We start from the raw sequence: 15,997 nt of genomic DNA on the forward strand, positions 1-15,997 counted from the left end.
CTTTTTTAAAAAGGAAGTCTTTATTATAAATTCTGAAATATTTACAAGTAAAACATTGTGGTATCTTAGATTTGATTCAACATATTCCAACATTTTGGTGAAGGGAAATGCAAAATGTTGATAATTACCAAAACTGGATAATAAGTACATAGGGGCTTATTATCCTATTTTTTCTACTTTTGTGTGAAGCTTGAAAACTTCTATAATAAAAAGTAAAAAGAAAAAAAATCCATTAAAAACTGCTACAAAGAGGTCACTCTAAGAGAAGTCTAATTCAAAAAATGTTTTCAATAGTGAATAGATTTTTCTCTAAAATAAGTTGTAAGTCATACAACCACAAACTTCCTTAAAACAACATCATCATAATATTCGTGAGCAACACAGCATTTCAATTGTCTTATTTTTTTATTTTTTATTTTTTAACGAGCCAGAATCTCGCTCTGTCGTCCAGGCTGGAGTGCAGTGGTGTCATCTCGGCTCACTGCAACCTCTGCCTCCTGGGTTCAAGCAATTCTCCTGCCTCAGCCTCGGGAGTAGCTGGGACTACAGGTGCGTGCCACTGTGCCTGGCTAACTTTTGTATTTTTAGTAGAGATGGGGTTTCACCATATTGGCCAGGCTGGTCTCGAACTCCTGACCTTGTGATCTGCCCACCTCGGCCTCCCAAAGTGTTTGGAATTACAGATGTGAGCCACTGTGCCCGGCCAATTGTCTTACATGATTTGTTCTAGAATTAAAAAGAGCTACATTCCTAAAAGCATAAGAAGTAAAAACACTTTATAGCTTTTTAAAATTATTATTGATTTGAAGTTAGGAGAACTTTTCCTTGAAAAGTGGAGAATAATAAGGGTTCATATTATAAACTTACTATGTGTCAGGCACTGATTGTAATTTATGAACTCAGGCTACTCTTCAAAATTACCCATTGCCATAGGTATTGCTGATCTTCCCAATAAGAAAACGACAGTACTGAGAAGTTGCATAATTTGCCCAACATTGTACTGTTGGTTAACAGCAAAGCTGGGACTCAAACACAGGGCATCTGGCTCCCATGTCTGATCCCTTAGTCACTGAGCTGTGTCACTATCCATGGGAAGAGCATCTTTTGTAGAGCTGTTCTTTGTTTAGACTTTGGGGACCCAATGTCTTTTATTCTTAGAAAAATAAAGCAACTCTTACTCCCTTTGACATCAGCATATTCCTTTTATTTTGTCTTGCACTTCAAATCTATTACTCCCACCACAGTCATATTAGCTCTTTAATGTTCAGACATATTTATTACAGATGTTTATTTATGGCATGATTTCAAATAACAGAAAACATTAGAGTAAGCTCTTCTGCTTGATTTAAACCAGGATAATTTTGAGAAACAGCTCTGATACTGTAGTAGTTGACAATGACATCTATTTTATGTGAGTGTCAGCTTCTGGGCAATGACCTTACACAAATTGCCCTAGTTACCTGATTTTCTCAAAAGGTCTTTTGCAAATTCTTTGCAGCCTAGCCAGTTGATATCACTGCTTCCATACGGCCATATTGCCAAGGTTAATAAAGGAGTCTCTCTCTCTCTCTCATTTCTGACACATTGCTTTATATGAAATAGTTTTTATTGTCTTTTTTATTATTTTTATTATTTTTAGTTTTGAGACGGAGTTTTGCTCTTGTTGCCCAGGTTGGAGTGCAATGGTACAATCTCAGTTCACCAAAACCTCCGCCTCCCGGGTTCAAGTGATTCTCCTGCCTCAGCCTCCTGAGTAGCTGGGATTACAAGCATGTGCCACCACGCCTGGCTAATTTTGTATTTTTAGTAGAGATGGGGTTTTTCCATGTTGGTCAGGCTGGTCTCAAACTCTTAACCTCAGGTGATCAGCCCGCCTCGGCCTCCCAAAGTGCTGGGATTACAGGCATGAGCCACCGTGCCCAGCCTAAGAAATAGTTTTTAAAGGTCCATTTACCTATAGCCATATCATAATAGTCTTTGAATATGTGAGTTTAATTTGGGGGGACTGTTAATAGCTATTTCTAGAACGAAATTAGGGTGAGTCTACATGGGGCTTCAAATTGACTTAACTGAATTGGTCATTGAACTTATGAACAGAATGCCTCGAACAGAAAAAAACACGAGTTTTTTCACTGAATTTTTGAAAAATGATTTCTTAGAATTGACAAAACTGATTTATTATTTTCACCCATAGAAACACTTTCACCTGAATGAAACACTTTCCAATTTGGAGGAAATTATATTTTAAGACAAAGGGAATACTGTCATATAATTTAGGGGTTACATTTATTACTCTAGGGCAGCAGTTACTGACAAGATGCCTTGACAACTCTATAATTTGAAGTTATCAGTCCATATACATGTAATAAATGCTGTATGTCTTCATCCCTCCCTGTTACCTGATATTACCTATATATACCTTCTATGCAACAGAGAGTTTTCTATATACAGATCTACCAGAATTTCTCTAGGACCCTAGAAAATGGAGTCTGACCAATATTTCTTTAAAAATAAAGGAGAAAGGAGCAAAGAAAGAAATGCAGAAACAAGAAAGAGAGAGAAAGCCAACAAAAAGTAACAGAAATAAAGAGTAGAGTGTTTTATTTTTTTCCAAAATAGCGATTCTCAACCTGGCTGTGTATTAGAACCTCCTGGAGAGTATTTGAAAAATACTGATACCTGGTCCTCAAGCCCAGAGATCAACTGGGTGTGGTTACTTTGCTATTGATGAGAAACATTTAAACAGTAAAGGAGAGCCAGCTAGACTTGCAGTATTGGAGACATTCTCTACTCTGTGCTTCCTGATTGTCTCATCATAAGTAAAGTACAACTCAAGTAACTTCTGATTTTGAGTATGATGGTAGAGGGGAAACGGGAATGGAGCATAAAGACCTAGCTTGTTCATTCATTATTCATTCAGCTGACCAACAAATATTTATGTGGTGCCTATTCTTTGGCAGATATAGTATTGAGTTCTGGGGATGCAGTGGCAAACATATTGATTCAAGAAGCATGACAGGGCCCTGTCTGAAATCGTGTGTGTGTGTGTGTGTGTGTGTGTGTGTGTGTGTGTGTGTAAATTTTTTGTAGAGACAGGATCTCACTTTGTTGTCCAGGCTGGTCTTGAACTCCTGGCTTCAAGTGATCCTCCTGCCTTGGCCTCCCAAAGTGCTGGAATTACAGGCAGAAGCTACCATGACCAGCCTAGGGCCTCAAGTTTTAACCTGTGTTAATGCCAAGATCAATTAGGTTGGTAGGAAGCAAGTAAGTGGAGAAGATGAAATTACCTTAAGGAACAAGTCAGTTTACTAGCTAATTTTGTTCATGGAATAAATACATTTTGGCACTTAAATGGACTCAAGAGATTGTCGATTTTTGTTTTACAAATGAGTAATTTTAAACTCAGGGTGTTAAGTAACTAGCCTCTGATCATACAGTTAATTCAGGACAGAGGTTTAGAACCTACATGGCTATTTTATAATACTGTCTACATTCAAGTAAAAACCTTCTCAGCAGATTTTTCTTTTTATTCTAAGTTTCTAAAAGAAAATAGTCCCCCAGAAAGAGCCTTTGTAAAAGAAAAGGATCAACTTCTTCCCCTGTTGAGCTAATCCTAGTGTGAAATTAACTAGCAGCACCACTAGTCGATTCCACAAGTCAATTCCACACTGCTGCCCTGTAGGGAGAGAAATTACAAAAAAGGAGAGTAGGTCTTGGTCCATTTCCTCCCTAACTACAGTTGTTCTAAGGTCAAACACTCAGAACACTAAAGGAAATGGCGAGAAAGGACTATTGTGATATGAGGAGGGAGGATCTGAGATGGGAAGACCTAAAAATTAAACCAAAGAGAACAATTGTAATAAAGAATTCGTCGTACCTTCCCACACCATATTTGAGGTCTAATCTACAATATGGAAAGTGCATTCAGACATCTTCCTAGTGATAAGGGAAATGCATATCTACACCATAATGAGATTCTGTTTTATACCCATTTGTGTAGAAATTTTAAGAAATCTGCCAATATCAAGTGATGAGAGGATCTCTCATAAACGGCTGGTGGAAGCGTAAATTGGTATAGCCACTTTGGAAAGCTGTTTGGCTCATTCATATACTCTACAACCAAGTAATTCCAATGCTAGATATAAATCCTTGCTATGTGCACCTGGAGGCATTTGTAAACCTGTTCATGGCAGCATTGTTGTAATAGAAAACACCCCGGAGCAATCCCAATGTCCACTGACAGGAGAGTGGATGAAGAGTAGTATAGTCACACAATGGATACTATACAATAGTCAAAACAAATGAACTGCCACTATGTATGTATGATTTGGGTGAATCTCAGCAAAATAATGTTGAATAAATTAAAAAGGCCACAGAAAATTACATCTATCATGAAACTTCACTTTTAACTTAAAACTAACAAACCACTATTATATGACATATTTTAGGAATATATATATTATTAAATTATATTTTTGAAAAGCGATGGGAATGACAAATACAAAATTCAGGATAAAGATAACTTTAGTTTGGTAAGTAAGGGGAAAGGGATGGAGAAAGGTCACATAGATAGAAGTAAGCTATGATTAATATTCTAGTTCTTGTGTTAGTGGCAAGTTCACTTTATGTATTAAATTATAAAAAGATTAATAGATAATTGTATCAGTAATTTACTGCAGCATAATAAGTTACCTAATTTAGCAACTTAAATATTTGTTATTTCACATAGTTTCTAGGGTCAGGACTCTGGGTGCTTTTGGCTTAGGGTCTCTCAGGAGGTAATCGTGAAGCTGTCAATCACAGATGCAGTCTCTGAAGGAGCTAGAGAATCCATTTTCAAGAAGGCTCATTCATGTGGCTGTTGGTATGAGGCTCAGTTCCTCACTACAGGGCTACTCCTGAGATGGTTTCCCTGCAGTGCAAGCAGAGAGAGAGAGAGAGAGAGAGAGAGAGAGAGAAAGAGAGCAAGAGAAAGAATGTGTAAAAAAATGTAAAAAAAAGATGGAAGCCACAATGTCTTTTATAAAGCTAATATCAGAAGTGACATGCCATCATTTCTGCTAGATGCTATTGATCACACAAACCAACCCTGGAACAATGTGGAAGGGGACTCAGGATGTGACTATCAGGAGGCAGGGATCATTGGGCACCATCTTGGAATCTGGCTACCACCATGATACAATCAAAAAGAACAATGCATGGACCAATGATGAAATTTTGTCAAGAAGCAATTATGTATACCTGAGGTTGGAAAATAAGTGAAAAAATAAACAAAGTGTATTTAGGTTTTTTGTTTTGTTTTGTTTTGTTTTGTTTGAGACAGAGTCTTGCTCTGTCGCCCAGGCTGGAGTGCAGTGGCACGATCTCAGCTCACTGCAAGCTCTGCCTTCCGGGTTCACGGCATTCTCCTGCCTCAGCCCCCAAGCAGCTGGGACCTGTAGTCACCCACCACCACGCCCGGCTAATTTTTTGTATTTTTAGTAGAGATGGAGTTTCACTGTGCTAGCCAGGATGGTCTCAATCTCCTGACCTCGTGATCTGCCCACCTTGGCCTCCCAAAGTGCTGGGATTACAGGCGTGATTCACTGTGCTCTGCCAAAGTGCATTTAGTTTTGAAGGCAACAGAATACAGGGGAATGAATGAGATGAGTTAGATTTAATTCTGGCTCTACCACTTTCCAGCTTTACGATTTGGGGCAAATCATCTGACTTATTTCCATTTGTAGAATAGTGATGAGGATATTTATTTGTCTTTTAAATTTTTTCATTATGAAAATATTCAAAAGGCCGGGCGCGGTGGCTCAAGCCTGTAATCCCAGCACTTTGGGAGGCCGAGACGGCGGATCATGAGGTCAGGAGATCGAGACCATCCTGGCTAACATGCTGAAACCTCGTCTCTACTAAAAAATACAAAAAAGTAGCCGGGCGAGGTGGCGGGCGCCTGTAGTCCCAGCTACTCGGGAGGCTGAGGCAGGAGAATGGCGTGAACCCGGGAGGCGGAGCTTGCAGTGAGCTGAGATCCGGCCACTGCATTCCAGCCTGGGCGACAGAGCGAGACTCCGTCTCAAAAAAAAAAAAAAAGAAAATATTCAAAAATACACACAACAGAAAAGTATAATGAATACCATATGCGCATAATCTAGAACAACTTTTTAGATTTTAACATACTTCTTTCATCTATTTTTCCCTTCCTGAAGTGTCTTAAAGCAAATTCCTGGCACTGTTATTTTATCCCTATATACATTAGTATCCATCACTTTAAAATATGAACATTTTCTTATAGACTCACATGTGAAATTAACAAGTCTTTTGCAATATCTAGTATATCAAAACTATATTCAAATTTCTTTGAGTGTCTCGAAACTTACATTTAACAGTTAGTTAGAATGAGAATCCAAACAAGGTCTACACATTACACTTGGTTTGCTTTACCTCTTAAAATCTTTCAATCGGCCAGGTGCAGTGGCTTAAGCCTGTAATCCCAGCATTTGGGGAGGTTGAGAAGGGCGGATCATGAGGTCAGGAGATCGAGACCATCCTGGCTAACACAGTGAAACCCTGTCTTTACTAAAAAAATACAAAAAACTAGCCGAGTGTGGTGGCAGGCACCTGTAGTCCCAGCTACTTGGGAGGCTGAGGCAGGAGAATGGCATAAGCCCGGGAGGCGGAGCTTGCAGTGAGCTGAGATCCGGCCACTGCACTCCAGCCTGGGTGACAGAGCAAGACTCTGTCTCAAAAAAAAAAAAAAAATCTTTCAATCTAGGGGAGTCCCTTTACTCCCTTCTTCCTCCCTTGTCCTGTTGAAGAGACCCAGGCAGTTGGCTTGCAGACCATCCCACAGGCTGAATTTGTCCATTGGCTTCCTTGTGATGCCATTTTACTTATTTCTACCTCTCCTATGTTTCTGTTAGTCCTGAAGACTTGATGAGATTTAGATTCAACTGTTTAAGCTAAAATATTTCTTAGGTGGTGTTATGTACTTCATAAAGCACCACAGGAGGAGGCACATATGGGTGGACTCCCCACTCGTAGTGACACTGAGATTGGTTAATAGTTGCAGGTGGTGTTAGCCTGAGACCTTCATTGCAGGGTTCCCCATCAGCCTCACATTTTGATAATTGTTGCCTAAATCAACTAAGTCATGAGGAATTGTAAAATGGTGATTTCCTGATTCTATCACTTCTCTTTTATTTGATGTAATTATTTTTATAAAGTAGAACTTTCCTTCATCGATCTTGGACATCTGGTTACCCCATTAGAAGTGGCTTGTTCCCAGTTTCACATCCTCTCAGCCCACCTTTTACTAAGGCCATTGATGCAGCAACCTGCTTCCTGCAGGTGTAACCTGAGAGCACCTCTCCTCATCTGCATCACATACATCTCATTTTCTGCCCCTGAGTTCCTCTGACACTACAAAGGAGGGACATTTGCCTAGCACTCACACATGACAGCTTAGAAGTATGAGGGGGCTCAGGCTCCAAGGAGGAAACTTGGACCAATGGGAGAAAGGAGCTGATAAATAACTGCTATCTTGCATCAAGCTGACAATTATGAAGTATATTCTACATGGCTCAAGGCCTCATTGCCCACAGTGATGACGAACTAGATAACACCCTTGTACTGACTCTCTCTGTTTCACTCTCCCTAGTCATCCACTTCTGCTTCCTGAGATCACTGTCCAAAACAAACTACCTAAAAGTAAGCCCTTGTCTCAGGTTCAACTTTCAAGGGGGTAAGCCAGGCTAAGACATCACAAAATATAATTCACACAGGAAAGGAAGGATAAATGCTCAGTTCTTTCTTGACATTGCAAATATTCAGAATGTTGTCCCAGTTATATGTAATAATAAACTCATCGATTTATATGTAATCAATGAATTCTAATCAGTTGTAGTTCTTACTTTTTTGGGTGCTCAGATTGTCCTCTTCTCAGCCAGTGGGAGCTCCTTTATGCTGATCCCTTTGTGCCTTTGACCTGTCCCTTTGGACTTTAATAGCTTTCTTGACTTCTGGCACAAGATGTTCAAGGTTCATCATATACATGTCTTGCCCCAGACAAAAATCTGCCATTCCTCCAAAGAGCCTCATTTCTTTTCAAAGGAAATGATGTTTTTTGAAAGTAAAATGTGGCTGGGCGTGGTGGCTCACGCCTGTAATCCCAGCACTTTGGGAGGTTGAGGCAGGTGGATCACCTGAGCTCAGGAGTTCGAGACCAGTCTGGCCAACATAGCAAAATCCTGTCTCTACTAAAAATATAAAAAACTAGCTGGATGTGGTGGCATGCACCGGTAGTCCCAGCTACTCGGGCGGCTGAGGCATGAGAATCGCTTGAACTCAGGAGGTGGAGGTTGTGGTGAGCTGAAATTGCACCACTGCACTCCAGCCTGGGTGACAGAGCGAGACTCTGTCTCAAAAAAAAAAAAAAAAAAAAAAAGTGAATGCTAAAGGTGCTTATTATTACAAGATTGTCATTACTTCTAGGCCTTTCCAAGGGATACAGGAAGTAAAATGCTTCTTTTTTTCCCCTAACAATTCTTACTGGGATATAAGAAATACATTTTTTTTTAAAGAAAAGAATCATAAGTTCATATTCTAATTCAACTTTAATATTACATCCATTCTACTTACTCTGAAAATCACTGTTCCTAAAAACCCTAGTATTGTTTTTACCTATAATATACAAGAATAGTTTGAAAGTACTATAATATTATCTGTATTTCAACTAGCAATAAGATTATTGACTAACGCTTAAGATATCCTTGTTGTTCTATTTATCCTGAGCATATATTCTATTATGATTGTATAGTGAAAACAATATTTTCTTTCTTTTTTTTTTTTTGAGACAGAGTCTTGCTCTGTCGCCCAGGCTGGAGTGCAGTGGCCAGATCTCAGTTCACTGCAAGCTCCGCCTCCCAGGTTCACGCCATTCTCCTGCCTCAGCCTCCCAAGTAGCTGGGACTACAGGTGCCCGCCACCACGCCCGGCTAGTGTTTTGTATTTTTTTTAGTAGAGATGGGGTTTCACTGTGTTAGCCAGGATGGTCTCGATCTCCTGACCTCGTGATCCACCCGTCTCGGCCTCCCAAAGTGCTGGGATTACAGGCTTGAGCCACTGTGCGTGGCCGAAAACAGTATTTTCTAAAGTAATTAAAGTGTTTACTTGGTATGGTTATGCCACCAACTTAATATACACTTAGCTTATTTGTTTTCAAATTTTAGGAATTGTAATTTTCTTTTGGATTTGAAATTATTTTGAAAATGTAAAACACATACATGATTCTAAAATCAAAACCATATAGCCAAGGTATATTCAGAGTAGTCTAGCTTCCATGCCTGTCTCCTCCACTTTTCCTCCTATTCCAAATATATGCAAATATGCATTTGTAGCTTAGCTATCTTACAAAAAAAAAGCACATCTACTGTTCTGCACTTTGGGTTTTTTCTTTTTACACTAATATATATTCTGAAGATCATTTCACCTCGGTGTAAAGAAATGGCCCTCATTCTTTTTCACAATTGCATAGTTTCACTGTGTAGATTTACTCGAGTTTGTTCAACCAACTCTTACTTGGGGTTATCTGGATTGTTTCCAATCTTTTGGTATTACAAATAATACTGCAATGAATAAGCTTGTGCTTAAGTCATTTTATATTTTGGGATATTTTCCTAGAAGTGGGTTTCTAGGGCAGAGGGCAATATATATGTAATTTTGCTAGGGATTATCAAATTCCCTTCCATAGCTGCCGCGTACCATTTTGCATTCTCAAAGCACTATGTGGCATCTCCATAGCCTGCTAACCAAGTAGGTGGTCAAACTTTTGGATTTTTGCCTCCTTTTATCATCTTGGCCCAAGATACACCACAATGCTTTCATCTGCCTTTGGAAGAACTCTCAGGGTAAACAATAGGTGATTGTATTGAGGTTGACAGAAGGAGGGTGGCTGCAATATCTCTATCTATTTCCACTCACCTAATCGTGGAAATACCAACACCCACAGCATCACTATCCTTGTTAAGACCTTGTATTTTCCAAGGTTGGCTTGCATTTCCAGCCAAATAAAAGGACATCAAATATGACCTTACTCTTTTTAAGGTCAGTAGAATGCAGAGTGGCCAGTAAGTGAGTTCTACTGGTATAAGCTTCAGAATCCTGAAAAACATAGAGGAGGAATTGTGATCATTTTTGGTCAGCTTGCTGTCTCCAAACAACTCCGATGCCAAGGGGAAGTCCCTGAGTGTGGCTGAAAGTTTCCATAGATTGTGGAGTGACCACTCTGTAACCTGCAGGGCTACTCTCACCCAGGACTACCTCTTCTGCTGCTTTGTAGGAGTAAATGTCATGAATGGACACTGTTTTTTTCTTTCAGCATCTCCCATTTCCCAGTGGGCAATTCTGCACTCCAGGGGACAGACATTTGGTAATGTTTGGAGACATACCTGGTTGTCACAACTTGCAAAGGGGTGCTGCTAACATCTAGTAGGTAGAGGTCAGGAATGCTACTCAACACCATACAATACTCAGGACTGCCCCCACTTCCCCCAGCAAAGAATTATCTGGTCCAAAATGCCAATAATGTCAAGGCTGAGAAATCCTGCTGTATTCTTTCTTTATGCACACATTCACAGACATCCTTAAAATAACTATTATCAGTGGCAGAGGAAGGGCAGAATCACAGATACTCCCCCTCCCTCTTCCTCCAAAAGTCACTAGCAATTCAGAAATTTCTTTAATCATAAAGACTCTAAGGAATAACATATTTATCTGGGAGATTAAAGAACAAATACCATTTTAACCTTCTAAAAACTGATTATCATTAAGTATAATGCAACCTTTTAACTGTAAGTATAAAGGAAAGTGCTGATTATTTAAAGTAAATGGGACCCAGAGTCCCATGAATAATCAAAAACTTGGTTAATAGAGTATGACCAGAGAATAATGCACTTGGCTTCTGTGGAGAAATTAAAGTACATGCTGTGAATTGCTACTGAGGAAATTGCATGAAAAGTTACCCTTAAGGTACCATGAGGCTGAAGAAACAGCCTCAGGTGCACAATGTATCACATTAGTCTCTATCTCTCTTTGTATTTTCATGACTTCTTTCACCTTGGATAACCCAGAAGCTCTGGCCTTGGAACTTTCTGGAATGGTAAAGTATCTCACTCTCCATATTTATTTTCATCTCCTGGAATGGTAAAGTATCTCACTCTCCATATTTATTTTCATCTCCTAACAGACCTGAATTTTGTTGCCAAGAGTTTATCTCTTTCACAGGAATTATTTTCAAACTTCAGCTTACTTACTTTGAGGACATATACTGTGTTTAATACTTATAATCACAATTCACGTTAAATAAAATGTGTCCCTGAAAAGTTATACCTAAACTGAATTTTTGTAAAAAAATAAAAAATTTAAATCACAAGGAAAACTTGCCGAAGGAAGAGTATGAAGCTAAATCTTTTGTAGAAAGAATCATCTTGTTTTGCAAAGTGAACAACTACTCTTTGTTTTTAAGTCCCAATTTTTATTTGTAGCTCAAGAGGCTGGTACAGTATTATGCATATGCTCATTTAAAAAATACTGACAGGGGGCCGGGCGCGGTGGCTCAGGCCTGTAATCCCAGCACTTTGGGAGGCCGAGACGGGCGGATCACGAAGTCAGGAGATCGAGACCATCCTGGCTAACCGGTGAAACCCCGTCTCTACTAAAAATATACAAAAAACTAGCCGGGCGAGGTGGCGGGCGCCTGTAGTCCCAGCTACTCGGGAGGCTGAGGCAGGAGAATGGCGCAAACCCAGGAGGCGGAGCTTGCAGTGAGCTGAGATCTGGCCACTGCACTCCAGCCTGGGCGACAGAGCGAGACTCCGTCTCAAAAAAAAAAAAAAAAAAAAAAAAAAAAAAAAAAAATACTGACAGGCCGGGCACGGTAGCTCACACCTGTAATCCCAGCACTTTGGGATGCCGAAGTGGGCGGATCACCCGAAGTCAGGAGTTTGAGACCAGCTTGGTCAACATGGTGAAACCCTGTCTCTACTAAAAATACAAAAGTTAGCCAGGCATGGTGGCGGGCGCCTGTAGTTCCAGCCACTTGGGAGGCTGAGACACAAGAATTGCTTGAACCTGGGAGGCAGATGTTGCAGTGAGCTGAGATCATGCCCCTGCACTCTAGCCTGGGCGACAGAGTTTTCAGACCCATCTCAAAAAACAAATAAAAAATAAAAATAAAATGCCATGAATTTGGAAGGATTTTGAAAGTTTTAGAGTTTTACAAACTATTTTTAAGAGTGGATAATACATCCTTTATTAAGAACGGTTAACACCTGTTTTAGGTGATAAGAAAGGAGGTAAGATCCTAGACACATTTTGGGGGGGGGGGAAAGGCAGCATTACTGAAAAGATAATCACATTGGCTGTTTCCTCTCAGCAATAAGGAGAAAAGAGTGGATGGGAGCCTATTATTTAGACAGTGTAATCTTTTGGTTAGAATACGGATTCTGAAACCAGATTGTCTGGGCTCACATCCCTGTGTAGTGTGGTCTTAGGCAACTTACACGACTCCACTGCACCTTAGTTTCCTCATACAAAACACGGAGAATACTAATATTATCTACTTAATGAGGCTGTTCTGAGGATTAAATAAAGTAATACATGAACTAGTATGTGAAAAGCATTCCAGTCAGCGATGGTCTTGATTCCTGGAGTTGAGCTCAGGCTAGGCATAAAGGGGAAGATAAGAGGCAGGGAGCAGGCACCGTTTCATTCTTCCTCTCCGCACCCTCAGGAAGGAGGCACCGCTGTTTCTCCCAGGGCTCAGAGACGAGGCCGGTAATTCGAAGTTGGATGCGAGGACTTTCCTTGGGATCCCTTTCCGCCGCACCACGCCACTTTTCGTCTGGTTGGGCCGTGAGGGCAGGAGGGCTCAGCCCCACGCCCCAACTAGGCGTTCCACCACTGAGCCGTGGCCCCAGCTCCAGGAGGCAAGCAGCCCCAAGAGCCGCCTTCACGCCCGGCCACGGCCACTTCCAGGGGCTGGCGGCTATAGCGACGAAAGGCTTCCGGAAGGAACTGGTGCCTCCGCCCGACGCCCTTCCCTGCGGTCGAGCCAGGGTCTGACCCTTGTTCGTGACACCAATACTTATGCATGCGACTCAGTGCTGGGCGCCGGGGACTCTAATGAATCCAGACTCGGCCCACACGCTGTGTGCAGAGGGACCACTCGTCCCCCACAACTGATGCCTAACACCCGCGACCTTCGCTGGCCCAGAGCGGAGGGGTGGGAGGAGCCTCGCCTCGCCTCGCCTTCCCGGGTTCACCTCCAAAGCACCGCCCCTTCGGGGGCGTTATCGGGTACGCCGTAAAGTAGAGAGCATTCTTAACAACCCGCCTCCGTCTTTACGGCAGGCCGCATTCCATGCCTCCAATATGGCGTCCTCCGCATAGGCAGCGGCTGTGGTTTCTACCCCGGGTGGCCGGGGGCAGTGCTGAGCTGGGGCTGTTGTTTGCCCAGACTGGGCCGCAGAAAGCAGCAGTTAAAGTTCGTTTCTGGTCACTGCTCCAGGAAGCCACCCTCCTCTGAGGGTCAAGAATTGCCGCTTCCTTTTAGTTACTGCAAGTTCCTCCTCTGCCCCTGCGTTGTTTCCCGCGCCACCTCTGGATACCCCCAGGTCCCAGACCCTTCCAGACTCAAACCATGAACCTTCGGCAGCTGCTGTTGCACTTGCCCCGTTATCTCGGAGCCTCGGGTTCCCCGCGTCGCCTGTGGTGGTCCCCGTCCCTCGACACCATCTCCTCGGTGGGCTCTTGGCGTGGTCAGTCCTCCAAGTCCCCAGCCCACTGGAATCAGGTAGTGTCAGAGGCGGAGAAGATCGTGGGGTACCCCACGTCCTTCATGAGCCTTCGCTGCCTGCTGAGCGACGAGCTCAGCAACATCGCTATGCAGGTGCGGAAGCTGGTGGGCACTCAGCACCCTCTGCTTACCACAGCCAGGTGAGCTACCCCTCTCCCGCTGACACACTCGCACTCATTGGAATACTTTTTTTCTGGCAGGCACACGCATTCTACCTCTCTCAGACTGGCTCCTGGTTTATCTCTTTTTAGTCTTTCCTTTTTACTCAGTCCTCCTAGACATTCTATGTTGTCTCTTCTCTAGTCCACTTAACGTTATTGCTCAGCTGAGCGGATAAGTGGTTTTCTTTGAAACACTGTATGCTTTCCGCGATTTTGCTTCTTAATTGTTGAGGATGAAGATGCCTCAGCGATTTGTGGAGAAATCAAGCGGGGATGTATGTTTATTGAGTCACTTCCTAGAGATGGGGGTATTTTTAATTTTTTTTTTATTTTAATGGGCTAGATTAATTTTCTGTCCCGCACTGTTCAGGGGGTCACCTCTAGAAAGTAGGGAAGGAGAGAGAGAGAGAGGCTGAAGGTAGATAATTTATTTCCAACGAATGTCTTGGGGTTGAAGTAGGAATTTGTCCCGTTAGTAGTCATTATCTTCTTGGGATATTTATCACTTATGCTGTACTACTGCTGTGAAACCTGCCTTTAGGATTTATAAAGTTTTTTTTTTTTGGTTGTTTTTGTTTTTTGTTTGTTTGTTTGTTTTGAGACGGAGTCTCGGTCTGTCACCCAGGTTGGAGTAGCTGGGACTACAGGTGCCCGCCACCATGCCCGGCTAATTTTGTTTTTGTGTTCTTAGTAGAGACGGGGTTTCTCGATCTCCTGACCTCGTGATCCACTGGCCTCGGCCTCCCAGAGTGCTGGGATTACAGGCGTGAGCCACCGTGCCCAGCCAAAAGTTTTTTTTTTTTCTTCCGCTTAAAAAAACCCCACAACTTCTGATATGTAATTAGTTTAAACGTACAGCGAAGTTACAGAAATAATACAGTTCAAAGAACACACTTGCATACTCTTTAATCAGATTCACCTACTATGTAGATATCTATGTCTATATATGTCAATATATTCATTAAATGCATAAACACACATATATATACTATTCACGTGTATATATCTTTCTATATGTTTTTTTCTGAATCGTTTGGTGGTAGATTGCATACATCATGATCCTTTTCCCCTAAATACTTCAGTATGTATTTCCTAAGCATAGCGGTAATCTCCTACATAAGTACACTACAGTTACCAACTTAGGTATATTTAATATTGATACAATACTTTTATTTAATCTACCGTTTAATTTCAATTTTGTTAATTGGCCTAATAATGTTCTTTATAGCATTCTTTACCCTCCAGGACAGGATTCAGTCCAGAATCAAGTATTGCATTTAGTTGTTCTATCTCTTTCATCTTCTTCAATTAGGAACATTTTCATATCTCTTCTTGGCTTTTATGACTAGAGCACTGGTTCTCAACTGGGGCAATTTTCCCACCCTGGGGACATTTGGCATGTATGGAGACATTTTTGGTTGTCACAAATGGAGGCACATTACTAGCATTACTGGCATTTAGTGGATAGAGGCCAGGGATGCTACCCTTCAATTCCCAGGACAGACCCACAAGAAATAATTAGGTGCTGCAAAATGTCAATAATGCCAAGGTGGAGAAATCTAGGACTAAAAGGACCTGTTTCTGTTGTTGTTTTTTAAAAGTAAACTTCTATTTTGAAGTAGTTGTAGATTTACATGCAGTTCGAAGAAATAACACAAAGATATCTAATATACACCTAACCCTGTTTCTCCCAATGGTAACATCTTTTTAAACGATGGTGTAATAGCATAAGCAGGGTATTTATGTTGATACAGTTAAGATAAAGAACATTTTCCGCACTATAAGGATTCCTCATGTTGCTCTTTTTTAGCCACACTCACTTCCCTTACCCACCCCTTGCTTTAATTTTTTGAGGCACCTGTCATTTTCTTACTACAGAAGTTATCAAATAGTAATAATAAAGTGATTTTATTCCTTGGCATTGTTCCTAGTTATCAGGAACATCACCTTATGACTAGCTGGAATGTTAGTTTTCCAGAGATTCTAGATGATA

The 15,997-nt window shown here is 41.4% G+C and overlaps 1 protein-coding gene and 1 long non-coding RNA gene across 8 annotated transcripts in view; one reads left to right on the forward strand and one right to left on the reverse strand.

Moving 5' to 3' along the window:
* Window positions 1-3,517: 3,517 nt before the first annotated feature.
* On the reverse strand, window positions 3,518-13,277 carry LOC102119348 (uncharacterized). Its single transcript, XR_276276.5, has 3 exons — window positions 12,750-13,277; window positions 9,970-10,149; window positions 3,518-4,912 (listed from the first exon to the last, which is right to left on the reverse strand). It is a non-coding gene; the product is annotated as an uncharacterized lncRNA (long non-coding RNA).
* Window positions 13,278-13,401: 124 nt separating this feature from the next.
* Window positions 13,402-15,997, forward strand: part of PDSS2 (decaprenyl diphosphate synthase subunit 2) — a 297,668-nt gene continuing 295,072 nt past the window's right edge. For all 7 annotated transcript variants that reach the window (XM_005552232.5, XM_045391303.3, XM_074037382.1 and 4 more), the window contains exon 1: window positions 13,402-13,983. In XM_005552232.5, coding sequence (XP_005552289.2) covers window positions 13,688-13,983 — 296 coding nt within the window. In that variant the 5' untranslated portion in view covers window positions 13,402-13,687. The remainder of the gene's footprint in view (window positions 13,984-15,997) is intronic.

This window comes from Macaca fascicularis, chromosome 4 (genome assembly GCF_037993035.2).
Source record: "Macaca fascicularis isolate 582-1 chromosome 4, T2T-MFA8v1.1".
NCBI lineage: Eukaryota > Metazoa > Chordata > Mammalia > Primates > Cercopithecidae > Macaca > Macaca fascicularis.